Genomic DNA, 21,107 nt, shown 5'->3' with positions numbered 1-21,107 from the left:
GTCAGGGCAGCAGGGTGACTCCGTGGGTTGGTGAAAGTGGTATCTAGCAAGGTCTAAGGGCGACAGGGGCAGGAGTTTGCCTTCCTGTCCCACTGATGGGCAGTCTAGGGGTCCCATGTAGAGGGGTGCCTCTTGAATATTGAGAGGACAGTATCCCACACTGATCTGAAGCTTGATGGCCTGAAGGCAACAGGAGACAAATCGTGTTACTAGATTTAGAAGACATGGACCAAAGTAAAATAAGGGAATGAGGACAGCTCCAAAAAATTGAGGCTGCCAACACACCCAGGTAACTGGTGGCCATGGTCATGCCTGCTAAGACTTGGGCTGCCAACTTATTTCAGTGTGCCCAGAACTCAAATATTGGTCCAGATTTCTAAATAACCCATCTCCTTTGTTTCTTCTGAGCTGCAGCGAGAGATCACTGGTTGGTTCACAGAAATAAGCAGGGTTAGGCTAAAATGCGGACAAAAACTTAAAAACAACTAATGACATTAGAATGTAATAGTAGGTGTACCATAAATTGTGAAACATAGGTTTTCTCTTTACAATCCTCCTTTTTATTAAAATCAGGATAGGAATGATTTGTTTGCAAAATAAACTTCAGTCTTATTATATTTGGCCTGATTGTTTGCATAAAGTGCAGCAAGGATAATTATTTTTACATAGGCTTTTAAAATTGGCTTTGATGGAACTCCGTTCCATAAGAAATCTCAGATAAGACATTTTAAAAGCCAAGCACAGCCATGGTTTTGTACCCTCAAATACCTATGAGGAGGGTAGATTTCTCTCCTCTGAGGTCTCTAGAAAACTTGGGGCACCTGGGCCTGTTAGACAGTGACATTCTTTACTCACCACAGGTTAGGTCCCTGTACAGGGACTGTGTAGACAAGGTATGAGGCCAGACTCCCCAAGGGACTTGTATTGGCACTATAAGTCAAGCTTGATTCCTTAAAGGAAAGCATGCCATTCCAGTCAAAGCCCTGGTAAAACAGCCAGTTTCTACCATGGTGTACTGTCGCAAAAGAAAACATTCTAATTGTACTTATGCCAATAACTATATTGCCACGCATTAAGAATACTCACAAATAGTTTCCAAATTCTGGAGAAATCAGGTAGAGAGAAACAAATATGCTCCAAATTTTGTTCACAGGAGTATACTGAATTGTGAAAAGCTGTAGTAAATAGCTCAAAAGAAAAGTTTTCTTGGCTCTGAAAAACAAAGATTTTGCAAAAAGTCAAAAAGATTACTTCACTCTTCTATTAGTTCAGTCCATTCAGTTAACTCTCATTCTGCTTGATATTCATGAACATTTACACTGTAATATATGTATCTGCTTGGCTATCTGCTTTTAATTAAGCTGACTTTTAACCATAGCGCTCTTAAAAAAAAATGCTCTTACATCTCTTATTACCCTACTTTATCCAGCCCAAACGAACAATATTTCTGGCCTTTGAACATTATCAAAAGTAACCTCACAGGTGAAACCAATAAGTCTTAACTAAGGTTATGACTTAACCATGAGCATATGAGGTATTTTTAAAGAGGTGGTAAGGAGTTTTTAAAACACTTAAAGTCTCCAGAGGTAGCTCAGAGAAAGGAAAATTCAAGAAGGGAAATCAGAAGTCATTCATGGAGGGGCAGAGAATACAGTGATTTTTACCATTCCTACAAATGGTTTGCATAGAGAGAGAGAGGCCTGAAGTCTGACTGGTAAAAAATTTTTATGCTTTTGCCGGCATGCCAGGCTTCTGGGTTCCCTTTCCCTGATGAGCCCTAGTGACCCTGGAGTCCTGTGAAGGGGGTGCAGATAAAGAGGTTATCTGCATACTGCAGAAGTTATCTCCCCTCTCACAGGGATGCTAAGATTGCTGCCTGGACCTTCACTGACCATGCTGTCCTGGGTGGTACTTTTTGCTGCCACCACAGTGGCCCTCTCTCTGAAGAATGCAGCCTTCCTAGGTCCAGGGGTATTGCAGGCAACAAGGACCTTTCACACAGTGCAGCCACACCTTGCCCTTCTACCACCTCTTCCTGAATATGGAGGAAAAGTTCATCTTGGACTGATCCCTGAGGAATTCTTCCTGTTTCTTTATCCTAAAGCTGGTGTAACAGGACCCTATGTGCTCAGAATTGGACTTATTTTGTATGCTTTATCCAAAGAAATATATGTGATTACTACAGAGACCTTCTCTACCATATCAGTAGTAGGGTTACTTGTCTATGCAATTAAAAAATATGGTGCCTCTCTTGCAGAATTTGCTGATAAACTCAATGAGCAAAAACTTGTCCAACTAGAAGAGGCAAAGCAGGCTTCCATCAAACAAATCCAGGATGCAACTGATTTGAGAAGTCACAGCATGTACTGCCATTACTTTTTGATGTGCAGAGGAAAAACATTCCTATGGCTTCAGAGTTTACTTACCAGGAACAACTGTATAGACTACATAAGGAAGTAAAGAATTGCCTGGACTATCATATATCCACGAACATGATGCATCAAAAGGAACAAGAGCACATTATAAATTGGGTGGAGAAGCATGTGGTGCAGAGCATCTCTGCACAGTAGGAAAAGGAGACAATTGCCAAGTGCATTACAGACCTAAAGCTGCTGGCAAAGAAGGCTCAAGCACAGCCAGTTATGTAAATGTATCTGTCCCAATTGAGACAGCTAGAAACAGTTGACTGACTAAATGGAAGGTAGTCTATGTGACAAAATATTTCTGTATTTGTGTCTACTGAAGTTATAGTTTACCTCTCCTAAAAATGAAAAGTTTATTTCATATAGTGAGAGAATGAAATATATCAGCCAGTTAGATGTTTCTCATCCTTCTTACTCTGCATTTGAGTTGTTCCCTGATCACTTCTGAATAAGCAGTTTGCCTTTATTAAAACTTGCTGCCTGACTAAAGATTACCAGGTTATAGTTTAAATTTGTAATTCAACCGTCTTGCAATAAAGCGACAATTGAATGAAATAAAAAGAAGTTATCCCCCCTGAAGAGACTGCTCAGTTAGATTTTTTTTGCTAGGGCTTTTCTGAATAAGTGTGGGATATTTCTAAACCTCTGAGGTAAGACTGTCTAGGTTGAAGCTATTAGTTAATGATTTAGGTAGCTTTCCTGGGAGAAATAGGGCTATTAGAAAGATGTATTCAGAGGACAGGTAAATATTAAGTGAGCACTGATCTTGGAGATTATATGTTTGCCCCAAAGAGGTGTGAGGTATTTAGACATTATCAAGGACCAGTGGGAGAATGGTAATTGGTCCCTTAAGTAATAAAAATGGGTGTTAATCTTTTATTTGAGGGGAAGGGATGCCATTTGCCCTACCCAACAGGCTTAGCCCTGTTCTTCCTCTTCTGCTCTCAGTTATGAAACACTGAAGAGGCTAATCTGAGGACTTCCTGCACAGGGGCACTGGGTTCCAAGGCTGACTTTTGTAATTTTCTCCTAGTTCATTTATAAGCCAAACAGTTTAAGGTTTGGGGAAATTAAACTTTTCCCACTTTTAGGGGATGCATCCAAGGGGCGTGTCCTGTGGTATGAAGACATAACTACCCATCTGGGAAGAGAGAACAGAGGAGGAAGAAAGGAAAAAGAAAACAGAAGGCATCCCCCCTTTCTTCTATTATTCTGAAGGGGGTGTTTCCCATCAACCTGGGTTCCGGACTTAACCAGTCATTACCGTCTACCCTTAGTAACCATCTCATCACAATTACCCACTTGAGAACAGTGGGCCCCTGTCCATCCCTGGGGTTCTGGAATTAACTAGTCCTTACTAGAGACACAATGTTTAATTTTAAAGCAAGTTGCCTAATTAATGTATGGTACAATAATTATCAAAATGAAACAAAGTAAAGCTTGCTATTAATTATTCTTGAATACACATAAATATATGCATACACACATAGTAAAAAATATTTCTAAAAATATAGTTAGATATTGTGTTGATATTCTTTAAATTACTGAAAGTTGAATTTGGACAAGATAAGAAAGAATAGCTTTTCTCCTCTGTTATGAAACTGAGAAATAAAAATAAAATTTTAAGGGCCCAACCTACCGAACAGACCACGTCTTAACCAAGGGGACCTAAGAGTTAACCTAGAAAACTGAGTTCTCGGCCATGACAGGATGGGAAGTCAGACACAGCTCGTTAATACCTGCTCTTTCACTGACCATCATTAAGCTTTCTTCTGTAAGGGCTAAACAGAAACCAGCCCTTTCAAAAGATTCCGCCATTGTGTCAACTGCTTGACTGCTCTCCCTTCTTTTAGCAGTTTCAACATAACAACTGATGAGCTTTTCTTCCTGATGAGAGACCACCAACCATGGAATCATTCTGGCCAGTCTATGACAAATGCCCAGTGAGGGTTTTTGTGTCTCTACTTCACCTTTGGATGTCAAAGAGCACAACACTCCACCCTGGGATCACGCTGATGCCGCCGTTTCTTGAACGTGGGTCCTACAGAGAGGCATGAAGCTCAATTGCATATATATTTGTTTCTCTTCATAAATATGCATTATTTTTTCTATAGCTCATTGAATATGTATATCTGGCCATCCCATTCAGCATAAATTCCTGTCTTATTCTTTGGACCCTTGAAGTGTCTATTCCTAGTTTCTGGCTGGGGAGCTATGCTTCCCAGTTTGTCAGAACGGCCACCCTGCAGGCTATAATCCTTTATGAAAAACAAAGCTCTCCTTTCCATATTTATGAACCTTATTCTTCAGTTGACAACACATAGCATATATCAACAGAAATTTGAAAAAAACAGTCAATCTGTGGATTCACTGGATTTTGTATGCACACAATCACATCATCTGCCAATAAAAGTATTCTTATTTATTTCCAATACTTCTACTTTCATTTTCTTCCTAACTATTTGGCTGAGAACTGCAGTAAAATACTAAATTGGGGTAGAAACAACATCATTGCCACATCTCCAAGCTTCACATTAGGTATATCTCCAAATATGTATTACCAAATAGGGGCTTAAGGGGTTCCCTTTTATTTCTATTGTTCTCAGTTTCTTCCCTCAAAAATCCAAAGTCTCTCTGAATTTTTAAGTTTTTAAATGTTTTCATCTGTTGTGATGATGGTATTTTTTTCTTCCATAATCTGTTCATGTGATTATTTTAAAACACTGTGATTTTAGAAAAATTCAACTAGCTTATGACATACCCTTTTTATGTATTTCTAGATTAGAGGTGCCAGTAGTTTAAGATTTTGGTATCTATGTTCATGACTGATATTGGCTTCATTTATTCCTTTATTAAATGCTTGAAATTTAAAGTGACTCTGCCTGGCTCTGACATTATTTTCATGGAAACATTGTTGACTACTGATTCTATACTTTAAACAATTAGAAGACAACCATTTATCTTTAGATCAGTTTTGGGAAGTTGAAATTTTCTAAGAATATATCCATTTCATCTAAATCTTCAAATGTATTATAAAATCACTCCAACATCCTCTTAACTTTTTCATTCCTAGGGCATATGTAGCAGCGTACTCTTTGTAATGTTTCATATTTGGACTTTCTATGTCTGTTCTTGACTGTTTGCCAGATATTTGTTCTCTCAAACAACCAATGTCTGCAGGAAAGACCACAGTGACCTCAAGGCTCCTTGTGGGCATGACTTTCTGGGGCAGTCGGGGCTGCTGAGGGCCAGGGGGCCTGTCTGTTTAGGGTCCTGGGCCTCTCCCAGGTGGCTCAGGTGTCCCAGCTCCTGTCAGGCCTCTGAGCCCGAGCTAAGCCATCATATCCCCTGTGACCTGCAAGTATACCTCCAGATGGCCTGGAGCAACTGAAGATCCACAAAAGAAGTGAAAATAACCTTAACTGATGATATTCCACCCTTGTGATTTGTTTCTGCCCCACCCTAACTGATCAATGTACTTTGTAATCTCTCCCACCCTTAAGAAGGTTCTTTGTAATCTCCCCCATCCTTAAGAAGGTTCTTTGTAATTCTCCCCACCCTTGAGAATGTACTTGGTGAGATCCACCCCCTGCCCACAAAACATTGCTCCTAACTCCACCGCCTATCCCAAAACCTATAAGAACTAATGATAATCCCACCACCCTTTGCTGACTCTCTTTTTGGACTCAGCCTGCCTGCACCCAGGTGAAATAAATAGCCTTGTTGCTCACACAAAGCCTGTTTGGTGGTCCCTTCACACGGATGTGCGTGACAGCTCCCGCCAGCGGGTGCCCACATCCCCTAGCCACTGAGGGCCTCTGTGAAAAGGCGTCTGCACGTTTCAGGGAGGCCCTGACACTGCACAAAGGATTCCCGAGGCCCTGGGACTCAGGCTAAGCAAGGACTTAGTTAAGAGCGGGTCATGTCACAGGCTTGCGTGCAGCAAGATCCCAGTTTCCTCCACAAAGACAATCGCTCACGGGAAGGCCCAGAGGCCCCAACAAGCCCCTTTCACTTGTGTCCTCCTCAGACTTCTAGTGCCTAAAAACCCAGGGAGGGGAAGCCTCAAGGTTGAGGTCCCGGATCTGACAAGGCATGTTCCAGTCCTGGTCACGTGGACACTAAAGCCTTAGGAGACAGAAATAGGGACTCAAGCTCAGGTGTCAAAATCAGGATTTAACCCTTGGAGGGCTGTCATGGCCTGAATTCTGCCCAATCCCCCATTCATATGATTCATATGTTGAAGTCCAAACCCCTAGTACCTTCAAATGTGAGGGTGTTTGGAGATAGGGCCTTCAAAGAGGTAATTAAGGTAAAATTGTAATAACCAGTTGGGTTTATCTTGTCTACTGCCCAGAAAGCCAGATGCCCTGAGAACAACAGGTATTACAGCAAAGAAAGAGGTTAATCATCACAGGGCCAGCCAAGTGAGAACAAGGAGAAACTTCTCAAACCCATCTCCCTGATAATTCCGAGGCCAGGGCTTTTTTAGGATATTTTGGCGGGCAGGGTGCTGAGAAACAATTGATGAAATCACAGAGGTGTGTAAAACTGCCTTTATGCAGCTGAGTTAGTTTCTGGGAGGGGGGTCTCACAGACCAGGAGGGGCTTTTGATCTGCTAAAGTGCCAAATCTGAAAAATATCTCACACACTCTTTCTTTGAGTTTTACATTTGCAATGTTATTTATAGGGGTAGCTGGGGAAGTTATAAATTTTGTAACCCCTGGCTACGTGACTCCAGAGTGCTCAACACTTATAGAAAAACAAGCTGATTGATGGCAGGTTATTGGTTAACTATGCCTATTTTTTAGAAAAGTAGGCCGGGCGTGGTAGCTCACGCCTGTAATCCCAGCACTTTGGGAGGCTAAGGCAGGCGGATCATGAGGTCAGGAGATTGAGACCATCCTGGCAAACATGGTGAAACCCCGTCTCTAATAAAAATACAAAAAAATTAGCCAGGCATGGTGGCGGGCACCTGTAGTCCCAGCTACTCAGGAGGCTGAGCCAGGAGAATGGCATGAACCCAGGAGGCAGCGGAGCTTGCAGTGAGCGGAGATCACGCCACTGCACTCCAGCCTGGGCGACAGAGCAAGACTCCGTCTCAAAAAAAAAAAAAAAAAAGAAAAGAAAAGAAAAGTTTAAGTCCCTGCCATAATTTTAACCTTGTCTTATGAATGTTGCTTTAACCTCCGAATTGGCGGGGGCAAGGAGTGGAAGGGCTCAGTTTTTCTTGCCTCATGTTTAATTATAAACTAAATATTTTTCATAGTTATCTATGAGAACTCTGTGTTAGAAAAAGAAAAAAAAAAGGGTGGGGGGGGCCTGTCAGGTTAGAAGCAAGTTGAAGTCTGTCATATTAGATTATTCTTATTATAGTTCTGCAAAAGGCTGGGCACAGTGGCTCAGGCCTTTAATCCCTGTACCTTGGCCTGGCCAAAACCACTTTTAAACACTCAAACTATACAGCAAAAAATCATTAATAAAAATGTTGACCAGGCTGGGCATGGTGGTTCACACCTGTAATCCCAACACTTTGGGAGGCCGAAGCAGATGTATCATCTGAGGCCAGGAGTTCGAGACCAGCCTGGCCATCATGGTGAAACCCCGTCTCTACTGAAAATACAAAAATTAGCCTGGTGTGGTGGCACAAGTCTGTAATCCCAACTACTCAGAAGGCTGAGGCTGGAAAGTCGCTTGAACCTGGCAGATGGAGATCGCAGTGGGCAGAGACTGAGCCACTGCACTCCAGCCTGAGTCACAGAGCCATACTTCATCTCAAAAAAAAAAAAAAGAAAATGTTGGCCAGAAATAGTGGCTAATGCCTATAATCCCAGCACTTTCAGAGGCCAAGGCAGGGGGATCACTTTAGCCCTGGAGTTTGAGGCTCCAGTGACAGAGCCAGTCCCTGTCTCTAAAAAAAGAAAAATAATGCTATATTAGAAACTATTCATTTAATGCAAAAGAAAGCAGTAAATGTCAGGCCTCTGAGCCCAAGCTAAGCCATCATATCCCCTGTGACCTGCACGTATACATCCAGATGGCCAGAAGCAACTGAAGATCCACAAAATAAGTGAAAATAGCCTTAACTGATGACATTCCACCATTGTGATTCCTTTCTGTCCCACCCTAACTGATCAATGTACTTTGTAATCTCCCCCATCCTTAAGAAGGTTCTTTGTAATTCTCCCCACCCTTGAGAATGTACTTTGTGAGATCCACCCCCTGCCCACAAAACATTTCTCCTAATCCACCGCCCATCCCAAAACCTATAAGAACTAACGATAATCCCGCCACCCTTTGCTGACTCTCTTTTCAGACTCAGCCCACCTGCACCCAGGTGAAATAAACAGCCTTGTTGCTCACACAAAGCCCGCTTGGTTGTCTCTTCACACGGATGCGCATGACAGTAATTATGATTTTGGGCACACCAACATCTGTATCATTCAGGGTTCCATCAGAGAAACAATCAGTAGTGTTCCGAGGTCAGCTATTAACTAGTGAACTATATATAATATATGTGTGTATGCCTGTGTGTGTTTATATTATAAATATATAGGTATCTATACACATACACACTTGTACATATATATATATAAAGACATATATATGCCTTAGTCCATTCAGGCTGCTATAACAAAATACCATAGACTGGCTAGCTTATCAACAACAGAAATTTATTTCTCATAGTTCTGGAGACTGGGAAGTACAATCAGGTTAGGTGTCTGGTGAGGACCCACTTCCTAGTAGACAGTCATTTTCTCACTCTAACCTCACGTGGCAGAAGGATCACAGGGATCTCCCTCTCTCCCTCCCCCTGTCTGCTCTCTTTGATAAAGACACTAATCCCCTTCATGAGGACTCCACCCTCATGACTTAGTCACTATCCAAAGGCCCCACCTCCTAATGCCATTACCTTGGTGGTGAAGATTTCGACATATGAATTTTGAGGCTACATAAACATTCAGGCCACAGCAATACAAAACTCACTTCTATAATTGTAGGGTCTGGGTAGGCAGGAATAAATTCTGTAGGGTAGGCCCTTCAGAAAAGCAGGTGGAAACTCCTAAAACAGCAGATGAAGCAGCTGAGCACTTACGGAATTTTTTTAAATTTTTACATAAATAAGATAAGGTCTTCCTGTGTTTCTCAGGCTGAAATTTAACTCCTGGGCTCAAGCGATCCTGCTGCCTCAGCCTCCCAAAGTGCTGGGATTCCAGGCTTGAGTCACCACACCCAGCCAGACGTGATTTCCACCACCCCCACCCCCCCAAGATGTGATTTCCACCACCCCCACCCTCCAGGGCAACCTCAGCTTTGCTCTTTAACTGATTGACCTTTAACTGATAGAAAATAACCCACCCAGATTATCCAGGATAATCTCATTTACTGAAAGCCAACTGATTATATAACCCAATCACGTCTGCAAAATACCTTCATCGCAATGCTTAGATTCGTGTTTTATTGAAAAAATAGGGAGCGTAGAGCAGCCAAGTTGACACACAGATAGCACCATCGCAATGGTGAAAAGACATGAGTTTCAGAAGAGCCGAGGAAAACAAAAAATGCAAAGTAAGGTAAGGACATTCTTATAATGTAGAAACTAATATGGCCAAACTGAAATAATTAAACAAGAGTCATATTTAGAAAGGTATTATGAAGAAGACAAAATCACCACGTATAATCTGTACTTCCAGTTAATCTAATTACTTCAAGTTTCTTTCTACAGGTGTTAAATATTTAATGAGGGGCTTAAATTGAAAGCTATTTAAGAAAGGGGCGGGTCACCTTGACCCTATATAAAGCCTGTGTCTTTGGGAGCTGCTCAGTTACTCGCTGATCTCCGTGGAGTCCAGGTCTTCTGCCCAAGATGAATTTGGAGGGCACTTCAGGTGGTAAGTTGCCATCAGCCTTTTCTCTGTTCTTTGGGATTGCTGCATGCCTTGCTTATTTTTCAGAGTTTGTCAAAGTTTATAGCACAAACATGATTAGAGGTACAGACTGGTAGAGCAGCAGCTGTTTTTCGCTGATAAATTGTGTCAGAACAGCCATGGGTGCTTTGAAGTTGGACTCTTGAATTTGAAATGTAAGATGGCAGCCATGAGTCCCATACAAGGGTCATCTACCTAAAGTTTTAAAGTTGACAGTTTATGTGGAGGGGAGAATGTATGAACTGTCTAATGCAGCCTACTGAATTTTACTGAGATATATTCTTTTTCATTAGAAGTACCAGTTCCTGTGTGTCTTATTTCACCTGTTCAATTGTTCCATGAGTTTCACTTTTTTCATTGATTTTTATTAATTTTCCTCCTCCCTACTGCTTCCTCTTTTGGTAATTTTGTACATTTTCTGTAAGTTCTGTCTTTGGAAACTTAGGTCATTGATTATCGTTTTCTAATATATATATTTAAATGTTTATATACCCAATTTAGCATGACTTTAGCTCTATGCCTAAAGTAAAAATACAGAGTAATAATTAACAATACGGGCGCGGTGGCTCACTCCTGTAATCCCAGCACTTTGGGAGGCCAAGGTGGGCAGATCACGAGGTCAGGAGATCGAGACCATCCTGGCTAACACGGTGAAACCCTGTCTCTACTAAAAAATACAAAAAATTAGCCGGTGTGGTGGCACCCCAGCTACTCAGGAGGCTGACCGGGGAGAATGGCGTGAACCTGGGAGGCGGAGCTTGCAGTGACCTGACATGGTACCACTGCACTCCAGCCTAGGCGACAGATCGAGACTCCATCTCAAAAAATAGTAACAATAATAATAATAATAATAATAATTAACAAAATGGGGAGGCCAGGACAGGAGGATCAATTGAACCCAGGAGTTCGAGGCCAGCCTGGGCAAGATAATGAGACCTCATCTCTACAAAGAAAAAAAAATAGCCAGGCACAGTGGTGCATACCTGTAGTCACAGCTATTCCAGAGGCTGAGGCTTAAGAATCGCTTGAACCCAGGAGCGGAGGTCGCATTGACCCGAAACTGCACCACTGCACTCCAATCTGGGCGATAGAGTGAGACTCTGTCTCAAAATAAATTAATTTAATCAAACCACAGATTTAAACCCATAAATACATTATTCACGCTATTCTCCCCCTTTTCTGTTCATCAGGCATACTTCAAAAAGAATTCTGGAGAAACAGAATTCAGTATAACCAGAGTCAAAAGGATATCCTCCAATCATGGTTTCAACATGACCCTTTCCCTGATAAAGCTGCCAGAGAACAACTGGCCAAAGAAATTGGGGTTCCAGAATCTAATATTCAGGTAGGCATTAGATTACTACTTCATTATCTGTCAGAACCATGGTAAAGAGAAAGACTAGGCCCAGCGCTTTTGCCAATTCTCTTATATCAGGTTATATCACGTATTTTGCTAAGAAACGTTTTCCTGTTCTACAAAATTAGAAAACAAATAAAAAGGCTGGGCGCGGTGGCTCACGCCTGTAATCCCAGCACTTTGGGAGGCCAAGGCAGGCGGATCACGAGGTTAGGAGATGGAGACCATCCTGGCTAACATGGTGAAACCCCATCTCTACTAAAAATACAAAAAAAATTAGCCGGGCGTGGTGGCAGGTGCCTGTAGTCCCAGCTACTCTGGAGGCTGAGGCAGGAGAATGGTGTGAACCCGGGAGGGGAGCTTGCAGTGAGCAGAGATCACGCCACTGCATTCCAGCATGGAAGACAAAGCGAGACTCTGTCTCAAAAAAAAAAAAGAAAAGAAAACAAATAAAAACAAGGATGCGGTTTATGTATTTTACCAAAGGCGGAAATATCATTTGTATTCACTAATGGGGAAGGAGAATATACTGGCTCAGTCTCTCCCAATAGGTAATTAAGTCATATTTTGAGATTTAGAGAATATAGGAAATGAAATCACCATGATAATTATGTCCTATATTTTAGTATTAGAATATTCAGATAGATTATTAATATGTAATTACAAGGAAACTGGGGTAAGAATGCATGTGCATTCCGAAGTCTCAGGCTATTTCTTAATTTAATGTCTCAAATGTGATTCATACACATAGTGTTTGAAATAAAATTCCATACTGAATTATTTTAAATAGAATAACTGATATAAAATGAAACTTAAGTTAAATCTCTTCAGTTATCAGAAAGATACCTGGACTGGGTAGGGTGACCCACACCTGTAATCCCAACATTTTCAGAGGCTGAGAGTGGAAGATCACTTGAGGCCAGGAGTTCAAGACCAGCCTGGACAACACAGTAAAACCCCATCTCTCCAAAAAAATGTATTTTAATTTGCTGGGTGTGTTGGTCCACACCTGCAGTCCCAGCTACTCGGGGGCTTAGGTGGAGGGATCATTTGAGCCCAGGAGGTCAAGGCTGCAGTAAGCCGTGATTGCACCACTGCACTTCAGCCTGGCAGACAGAGCGAGACCATGTCTACCAAAAAAAAGAAGTTATCTGTGATTCCTTCTCATGGTGGTGTGCACCTGTACTCCCAGCTACTTAGGAGGTTGAGGCAGGAGAATCGTTTGAGCCCAGGCATTCTGTGCTATACTGTGCCTGTGTTGTGCGGATTGAGTGCCTGCAGTAAGTTTGGCATCAATACGGTGACATGCCAAGAGCTGGGGACCGCCAGGGTGCCTAAGGAGGAGTGAGCCAGCTCAGGTCAGAAACAAAGCAGATCAAAACTCTCATGCTGACCAGTAGTGGGATCATGCCTGTGAATAGCCACTGCACTCCAACCTGGACAATATAGCAAGACTTTGTCTCAAATAAAGAAAGAAAAAGAGATACCTGTAAAGAATATAATTCTATCAGAGAAAATAGTAATTAAACCAACGAAGACCAAGTGAAAATGTGTTTTTAGAGGAAAATAATGAGTTCTGGGTTTTGCATCATATGTATAGTCTCCAACAAGCCATTGGCTATAAGGATCTCAGTCTGAGAGGATATAGGAGAGAAGAAATTTTACTTGTCTCTTCATGTATCTATACTGGATGTGAGAGGCAAGGATTACTCAAGTCCCAGTAACAAAAGTACATTCTATGGGAATACTGGTAATTGGCTTTGAGAGAGGTACCGGTCCCACTTGGAATCATGGTGAAAATGACAAGTTCAGGAAATGACGTAGCTGGAGGTTACCTCTGCCATAGTGTTTATACTTTTTTCACTTGTTTCCAGTTTCCATCTGTACTTAAGATTTCTTAACTAAAACTATTCTGATTCATTAATTTAGAGAAGAGATATAACCTTTTAGCATAGGGGTCTCCAATTTTTTTGGTACCAGAGACCAGTTTTGTGGAAGACAATATTTCCACAGACAAGGGTGGGTGGGTAATGGTTTCGGGATGAAACTATCCCACCACCAGTCATCAGGCATTAGCTATTAGTTAGATTCTCATAAAGAGCTCACAACCTGGATCCCTCAACTGCACAGTTCACAGTAGGGTTTGTGCTCCTATGACAATCTAACACAGCAGCTGATCTGACAGGAGGCGAAGCTCAGGCAGGTAATGCTCACTAGCCCTCCACTCACCTCCTGCTGTGCAGCCCAGTTCCTAACAGGCCATGGACTGCCTGTGGCCCGGGGGTTGAGGATGCCAGCTTTAGCACAATGCCTATGATATAAGAGTGGTTTATTGGATATTCGTTGTCATTAAGATGCTAAATGTTCTTAAGAATGATCTAATTATCAAAATAATAACACTTAGAAATCATTAGAAAATATATTGCAATTCTGACTCTAGTAATGAGGAAACAAGCAAAGAGTTCAATTGGTTTTGTTAGGGACAACGGTGACAAAATGAGGTGTGTGGCTTGCTAGGAGTCTCCTCATCTATTGTTAACCCCGGGACAAAAATGACTAAGAGGAAATACTGATAAGTGTTAGTCCAACTCTTTACTGTGGCTAATTCTGCTCTCCTATTTAAAGAAATTTTTGTGCAATTAATTCCATATGTATTGCATGTTATGAAACCTGATATTTCCTATGAAGAAGTGTTGAGGATCAAGAAAAGATATTCAGAAACCGAAGTCCTGCTAGGAGGGAGGGAGAGAGAGAGAGCGCGCGATCCTTTGAGAGACCTCATAGGGTCTCCTAAATCAAACAAATTTACTCTGGATGCCACAAAAAATGACCATGAAAGAAAAGCTCCTTTGATTTGAAGGGAGATGCGTGTGTGGTCCTGAATCATATGCCAATAGCAGCATCATTCCTAGGATAATGGATTGCCTTTCTCTTGTGGGCATTATTCCAGCCACAGGCAGTCAAATCAGTTTTGTTCAATTGAATTGATATTTGGCAATATTGACATACACTGAGTTGTATGACTATCACATCTTCTTCTCCTACTTAGGTTTGGTTTAAAAATTACAGAGTAAAACAGAGAAAACTGGATTATAAGTGCTTCTCAGAAAAAGATCAAACCCAGGGGCATGACCAGTCCCAGCATCTGACTCAAGGTAAGAATGCTCAATGGGTCCCATTGAGAGTACGTTGTGCCCAAATTCTGCATCAACGTCTCTTAGCTCAGAAGCCAGGGATAGCTGGTTCTGGCATCCTGGTGACCAGAGATAGAAACATTATCCTACAATTTTTTTAGGTGAAAGTAAGTTTATTATAGAAGTAAATAAACAAAAGAATGGCTACTCCATAGGCAGAGCGGCCTCCCACAATTGAATGAGACAGTCAGGTTCTTAACAAGCAAGCTCGGGGCTTTTTATTTTTTTATTTTTTATTTTTGTATTTTGTTTTGAGATGGAGTCTCACTCTGTTGCCTGAAGTGTAGTGGTCTGATCTCAGCTCACTGCAACCTCTGCCTCCTGGATTCAAGTGATTCTTCTGCCTCAGCCTCCCAACTAGCTGGAACTACAGAGGTGCACAACCACGCCCAGCTAATTTTTTGTATTTTTAGTAGAAACGGGGTTTTACCAGTTGGCCAGGCTGGCCTCGAACTCCCAACCTCAAGTGATCCACTCACCTTGGCCTCCCGAAGTGCTGGGACTACAGGCGTGAGCCACTGGGCCCAGCCTAGCTCTGGGCTTTTTGGTCCTGCTGCAGAGCAATGACCTCTTCTGCCGCCTCGGGGATTCAGAGAGAACAAATATGGCCAGCATTATCTTCATGGGTTTGTTTTTCTGGTTTGAATATGAAAATTCCCCTAACAGCTTCTGTGTTCTCCTTTAGAATACTTACCTAAAGAAGCCCGACAAAAACAGACATTCATCACATGGACTCAAAAAAACAGACTAGTGCAAGCCTTTGAGAGGAACCCATTCCCTGATATTGCTACCAGAAAAAAACTGGCTGAACAAACAGGCCTGCAGGAATCAAGAATTCAAGTAAGTTCTATGTCTGTGACCCCAACTATGTCCTGCCTGTGATACTGCCCCCTGGAGGTGTTATTGAAAAACTTCCAGCTGACTTGGGTTATCAAAGTCATCAAGGGCGGAAACGGGGGATGGTAAACGCCTGGCATTGAAAGTCCCATTTTTGTCAAGGAAGAATTTTCAAATCAAATTGCTGTGCACGGATTTGGAATCACTAGCAGAAACTACCCATTTTGAGAACATTGTTAGATTTTCTACAACCTTGGGAGTGTTGTCATTTTGGCTCAGATAATTCTTGTGAGGGGACACCCTGTGCATGGTATGATATTGGTCAGCATTCCTGGCCTCTACCATCTAGATACCAGTAAAGCAACTGCCCACATTCTCTCCCCCTATTTGTGACAACCAAATAAATCACAGACATAGTCAAATGTTCTCCCATTGAGGGACAAAATTGGCCCCCAAGGAGTATTTTCTTTTACCTAAGTTATGGGGATAGTGACTTAGCGTATGTTAAGGGCTCATGACTGAGGAGGCACAGCCATGGGCTTATGACACAAACTCTCAAATACATTTATTTGTGTTTGTTAGTCATTAATCAGATGAATACACAAGTACACAAACTACGAATTCTTATGCACACATCCGTGAAGAGGAAAAAAATGTCAGCCTGGTCAAGAGATCTTTTTTGCTGATCCATTGTTGCAATTAGAGGGAGAATTGGAGAACACGTTCCTTTCCAGTCAGAGATTCAACTCACCTATACTTAATTGCTAACTGTGTTATAACCTCAATGTATGTATTTGTGTGTTTATATATATATACAAACATACACATTACACACACATATATACACAAATGAACACATGGACTGGAGTTAATTTCACATACAAAATGTATAAGATTTCTTTTTCTCAAACTCACATAAAAAACAAAAATAAACAAAAGTAATAACATAAATAATAACAAACATGTACATACATGATTTCATATACAGTCATCCCTCAGTATCCATGAGGGATTGGTTCCAGGAACTTCTCTCGAATACCAAACTCCAAGGATGCTCAAGTTCCTGATATAAAATGATGTAGCATTTGAATATAACCTGTGCACATCTCATGTATTTTAAAACCTCTCTAAATTACTTGTACTACCTAATACAATGTAAATGCTATGTGAATAGTTGTTAAACTGTATTTTTCTTTGTATTATTTTTATTGTTGCATTTTTTTTATTGGGTTTTCTTCTAAATATTTTCAATCCATGGTTGTTGGAATCAGGGTATACAGACGGAACCCATGGATTCAGAGAGCCAACTCTATAAAATCACCCTGTGATTTGTCCTTAGGTTAATAGCTCCTTTGTTTTATAGAGTATCTGATGCAGAGTTACAATTGCTTATGTCTTATGATGTCATGTCGCCCTTTTTCTCATTTAGATGTGGTTTCAGAAACAAAGATCTCTGTACCTCAAGAAGAGCAGAATGGAGCCCGTGAATTTATTGGTAGACGACCCAAATGAGAGACCAGATGCAACTGTTGGGTGGCATCCAATCAACCTGTTCCTCCCCACAGACAGCTCTCATTATTTTTTTTGCTCAAATTCTTCCAGCGGGCACAAAACTCTTCCACCTGTTCTTCCTTCAACCCAGGCTCCTTGGGATCCCTTCGGGTTCCATGTGAGCCAAGGACCAAATGTCATGATCATGCAGCCCACACAGGCTGTGCAGGAAGGAGAGAACTCTGATCAGCCTCTGATAATTCCGAATCACCTCCTGACACTGCCAATTCTGACAAAGGACTTAGATACTCTGACTCCCTTCTGGCTCCACTACCAAGAAGAACACCAAAATCACAAAGAACACACTGGCTCGGGAGTACCACAGGTCAAGAGCCATTCTCAGCCTGAACCTGAGCACAGCGAGCAACAACCTCTAAATCTGGGTCAGTTTGACAAATCGAACATTTTGCAAAGGTGGGACGAGATCTGCCAGGCTCTGCTTGCTGAATGGGACCCTCTCAAAGGGACACACTGAGACAGACTTGTGGCAGCAGTAGGCACACTCAGCTGAGAAACATGTCATCCACTTGGCTAATTGCCCCAGCAATATGTGGAAACCTCAAGCCTTTAGGTCAACTCCTGTAATGCAGAGTTCTCCAGTAAAAGGTACAACTTGGCCGGGCGCAGTGGCTCACACCTATAATCCCAGCACTTTGGGAGGCCAAGGCGGGCGGATCACGAGGTCAGGAGATTGAGACCAGCCTGGCCAACATGGTGAAACCCTGCCTCTACTAAAAATACAAAAATTGGCTGGGCGTGGTGGCGCGCGCCTGTAGTCCCAGCTACCCAGGAGGCTAAGGCACGAGAATCGCTTGAACCTGGGAGGCGGAGGTAGCAGTGAGCCGAGATCACGCCACTGCACTCCAGCCTGGTGACAGAGTGAGACTCCGTCTCAAAAAAATAAATAAATAAATAAGTACAACTTGGCAATTTCTGACATATAAAAATTGGAAGTGAGGTACGGATGGCTGGATTGGTTACAGCTTGGTGTATGCCTTATTTGAACAGAGTTTGAACACTTAGCAGTGTATGAGTGGTTGAAGTATGGCCACTGGAATTGTCCAAGACTTAGCTACTGTTACACATACGTACTACTAAGTTAGGTTTTCAATTTTGTCTATTAAGCTAGGTTACAGTTCATCCACAAGTACTCAAATATAGAAGTACAGAGTCCTTCTCAGGCCACATTTACTTTGCTTTCACATGGGTTAGCATCCGAGATAGAGTGATTTTAGCCTCCACAAGATGTATGTGGGGTTTACTTTGGTACAATAAAAATATCTTTGAAAAATATTCGTTTGTTTTTTTTTTGAGACGGAGTCTCGCTCTATCGCCCAGGCTGGAGTGCAATGGTGCAATCTCGGCTCACTGCAACCTCTGCCTCCCGGATTCAAGCGATTCTCCTGCCTCAGCCTCCTGAGTTGCTGGGATTATAGGCGTGTGCCACCATGCCTGGCTAATTTTTGTATTTTTAGTAGAGACGGGGTTTCACCATGTCGGTCAGGCTGGTCTCAAACTCCTGACCTCATGATCCACCCACCTCAGCCTCCCAAAGTGCTGGGATTACAGGTGTGAGCCACCATGCCCAGCCTTGAAAAATATTACTTGTTTATCTTATCCTTTTGAATTCTGTTCCATTATACAATACTTTCAATTCCATATAAAGGTGTGGAAACAAGGTCAGTACATACAGATCTAGTTTTACAAAGATACCAGTTTGCACTACTACAAACAGTTATGCAGTGAACATCCCTACCAGTGTCTGTGTCCATTATGTGAAGGGGTTCTCTAGGGTTTACATGCTGAAGCACAAGTGCCAGAATATTTTGACATTAGTATTTATTGCTAAATTGGCCTCAGCTGAATTTGTTGCTCCTAATTTGAGCTGCACCTTCATTAATCTAGGGAATCAAAACACATGCACATTCACACACATTAGTGGAGCAAGCCTACCTGAAAAGATTCTGATAGAATTATTTAACAGTGTTAATACCAAAGCAGTGTCATCATCTGGGGTAACACCTGAGGTTCACTGTCCCATGGCCACGGAAAACTAGGATACAGACACACAAGAATGAGGTTAAGAATGAGGCCAAAGAAAGAGAAGAGCTCTCTGTGCAGAGAGGGGTCCTGGAGAAAATGGTTTGCCACTTCCACAGAGAAATGCAGAAGGTTTTATAGGTGAGCTTGAGGGGGTGGTGTCTGATTTACATAGGGCACCGAAGATTGGTCAGACCAGATGTGCCATTTGCATAGCACGCAAAGAAGCTGGCTACCCCATCCAAATCTTATTATGCAGATGTGTTCTCTACCTGGCCGCCACCAGGTTGCCTGCTTTTTTACTGTACACGTAGTGACAAAGAAAAAAGAAAAGAAAGCCTCCATGTTGAACCTAGCTGGCTTCCAGGTAGCCCTTTTCTATTAGCACAGCTGCTGGCATTTATTCATGCAAGCTTCCAGCTTGCTTATCTATGTCTACAGTTCCATTTTTCAGGCTGTTTTTTGTTAGTAAAGATTTGGGGCTGCTTTTGTTAAAAGGGAAGTCTTGTTGGGGATCCTTTTACCCTCCCTATCTGTCTAAATAATTTCTCTCTACCTCCTGTATCAATACCATGCCTAGCTTTATTTTTAAATTGTTCCCCTGGATAATTCTTGTTTGCAGGCAAAGATTAGAGCTCTTAGTATAAACAGTCACTCCTCCCTACTTCCAACACATATGTGGAAGGAGTTCCCCAGGTTACAAAAACAAGTTTTATATATATATATATTTTTTTCTGTTTTGTTTGTCAGTGTGTTTTTTGGTTTTTGGTTTTGTTTTTGAGACAGGATCTCACTCTGTTACCCAGGCTGGAGTGGAGTGGCACCATCTTGGCTGACTGCAGCCTCAACCTCCTGGGCTCAAGCAATTCTCCCATCTCGGCCTCAACCTCCCAGGCTCAAGTGATCATCCCACCCCAGTCTCCTGAGTAGCTGGGACTACTGGCACATGTGCCATCACACTGAGCTAATTTTTGTATTTTTGGTAGAAACGGGTTTTCGCCATGCTGCCCAGGCCGGTCTCGAACTCCTGAGCTCAAGGAATCAACCCACCTCAGCCTCCCAAAATGCTGGGATTACAGGTGTGAGCCACCACACCTGGCTGAAGACAGGTCTTTTGAAATACCTTAGTCAGATGAAAAGCAAAGAATAAAAGAATAAGGCCGGGCGCGGTGGCTCACGCCTGTAATCCCAGCACTTTGGGAGGCCGAGGCGGGCGGATCACGAGGTCAGGAGATCGAGACCATCCTGGCTAATACGGTGAAACCCCGTCTCTACTAAAAATACAAAAAATTAGCCGGGCGTGGTAGCGGGCGCCTGTAGTCCCAGCTACTCGGGAGGCTGAGGCAGGAGAATGGCGTGAACCCGGGAGGCGGAGCTTGCAGTGAGCCGAGATCGCGCCACTGCACTCCAGCCTGGGCGACAGAGCGAGACTCCGTCTCAAAAAAAAAAAAAAAAAAAAAAGAATAAAAAAGAATGAAGAAAGCCTATATGACATATGGGATATCATTAAGTGAACAAATATAGAAATTTGGGGAGTTTCAGAAGGAGAAGAGATGGGAAAAGGCATAGAAAAGCCTTTTTGTTAGAAAAGAAATGATTTGGGGGCTGCTTTTTGTTAGAAGGGAAGCCTTGCTGAAGACTCTTTTTACCTGCATTATCTGCCTCCAAAACTAGCCAGGACCAGTCTATGTTCATGTTACCAAAATACCAGGGCTTCAGTCTAGGTCCTGCTGCTGGCCACATGGAAAGCCAATCACTGAAACAATAATTATTGCC

General features: G+C 42.3%; 1 protein-coding gene and 1 pseudogene across 2 annotated transcripts; both read left to right on the top strand.

Moving 5' to 3' along the window:
- Window positions 1-1,893: 1,893 nt before the first annotated feature.
- LOC100985524 (ATP synthase F(0) complex subunit B1, mitochondrial-like) lies at window positions 1,894-2,694 on the top strand (annotated as a pseudogene).
- Window positions 2,695-10,248: 7,554 nt separating this feature from the next.
- DUXB (double homeobox B) lies at window positions 10,249-18,396 on the top strand. 2 transcript variants are annotated; one of them, XM_014341845.5, is made up of 5 exons: window positions 10,249-10,316; window positions 11,543-11,697; window positions 14,759-14,864; window positions 15,589-15,743; window positions 17,170-18,396. In XM_014341845.5, the coding sequence occupies exons 1-5, from the start codon at window positions 10,292-10,294 to the stop codon at window positions 17,764-17,766; spliced, it is 1,038 nt and encodes a 345-aa protein (XP_014197331.1). In that variant the 5' UTR covers window positions 10,249-10,291; the 3' UTR covers window positions 17,767-18,396. The 2 variants fall into 2 exon arrangements, with proteins under 2 accessions (XP_014197331.1, XP_024781774.1); XM_024926006.4 differs by lacking the exons at window positions 11,543-11,697; window positions 14,759-14,864.
- The last annotated feature ends 2,711 nt before the right edge of the window (window positions 18,397-21,107 follow it).

This window comes from Pan paniscus, chromosome 18, assembly GCF_029289425.2.
Source record: "Pan paniscus chromosome 18, NHGRI_mPanPan1-v2.0_pri, whole genome shotgun sequence".
Taxonomy (NCBI): Eukaryota; Metazoa; Chordata; class Mammalia; order Primates; family Hominidae; genus Pan; species Pan paniscus.
This window is presented reverse-complemented; position numbering and strand designations above follow the sequence as displayed.

Coding starts and splice junctions, on each gene's coding strand:
- DUXB (XM_014341845.5), top strand. CDS start 10,292: ATGAATTTGGAGGGCACTTCAGGTG. Junction 10,317..11,542: donor TTTGGAGGGCACTTCAGGTG/GTAAGTTGCCAT, acceptor TCTGTTCATCAG/GCATACTTCAAAAAGAATTC. Junction 14,865..15,588: donor GTCCCAGCATCTGACTCAAG/GTAAGAATGCTC, acceptor GTTCTCCTTTAG/AATACTTACCTAAAGAAGCC.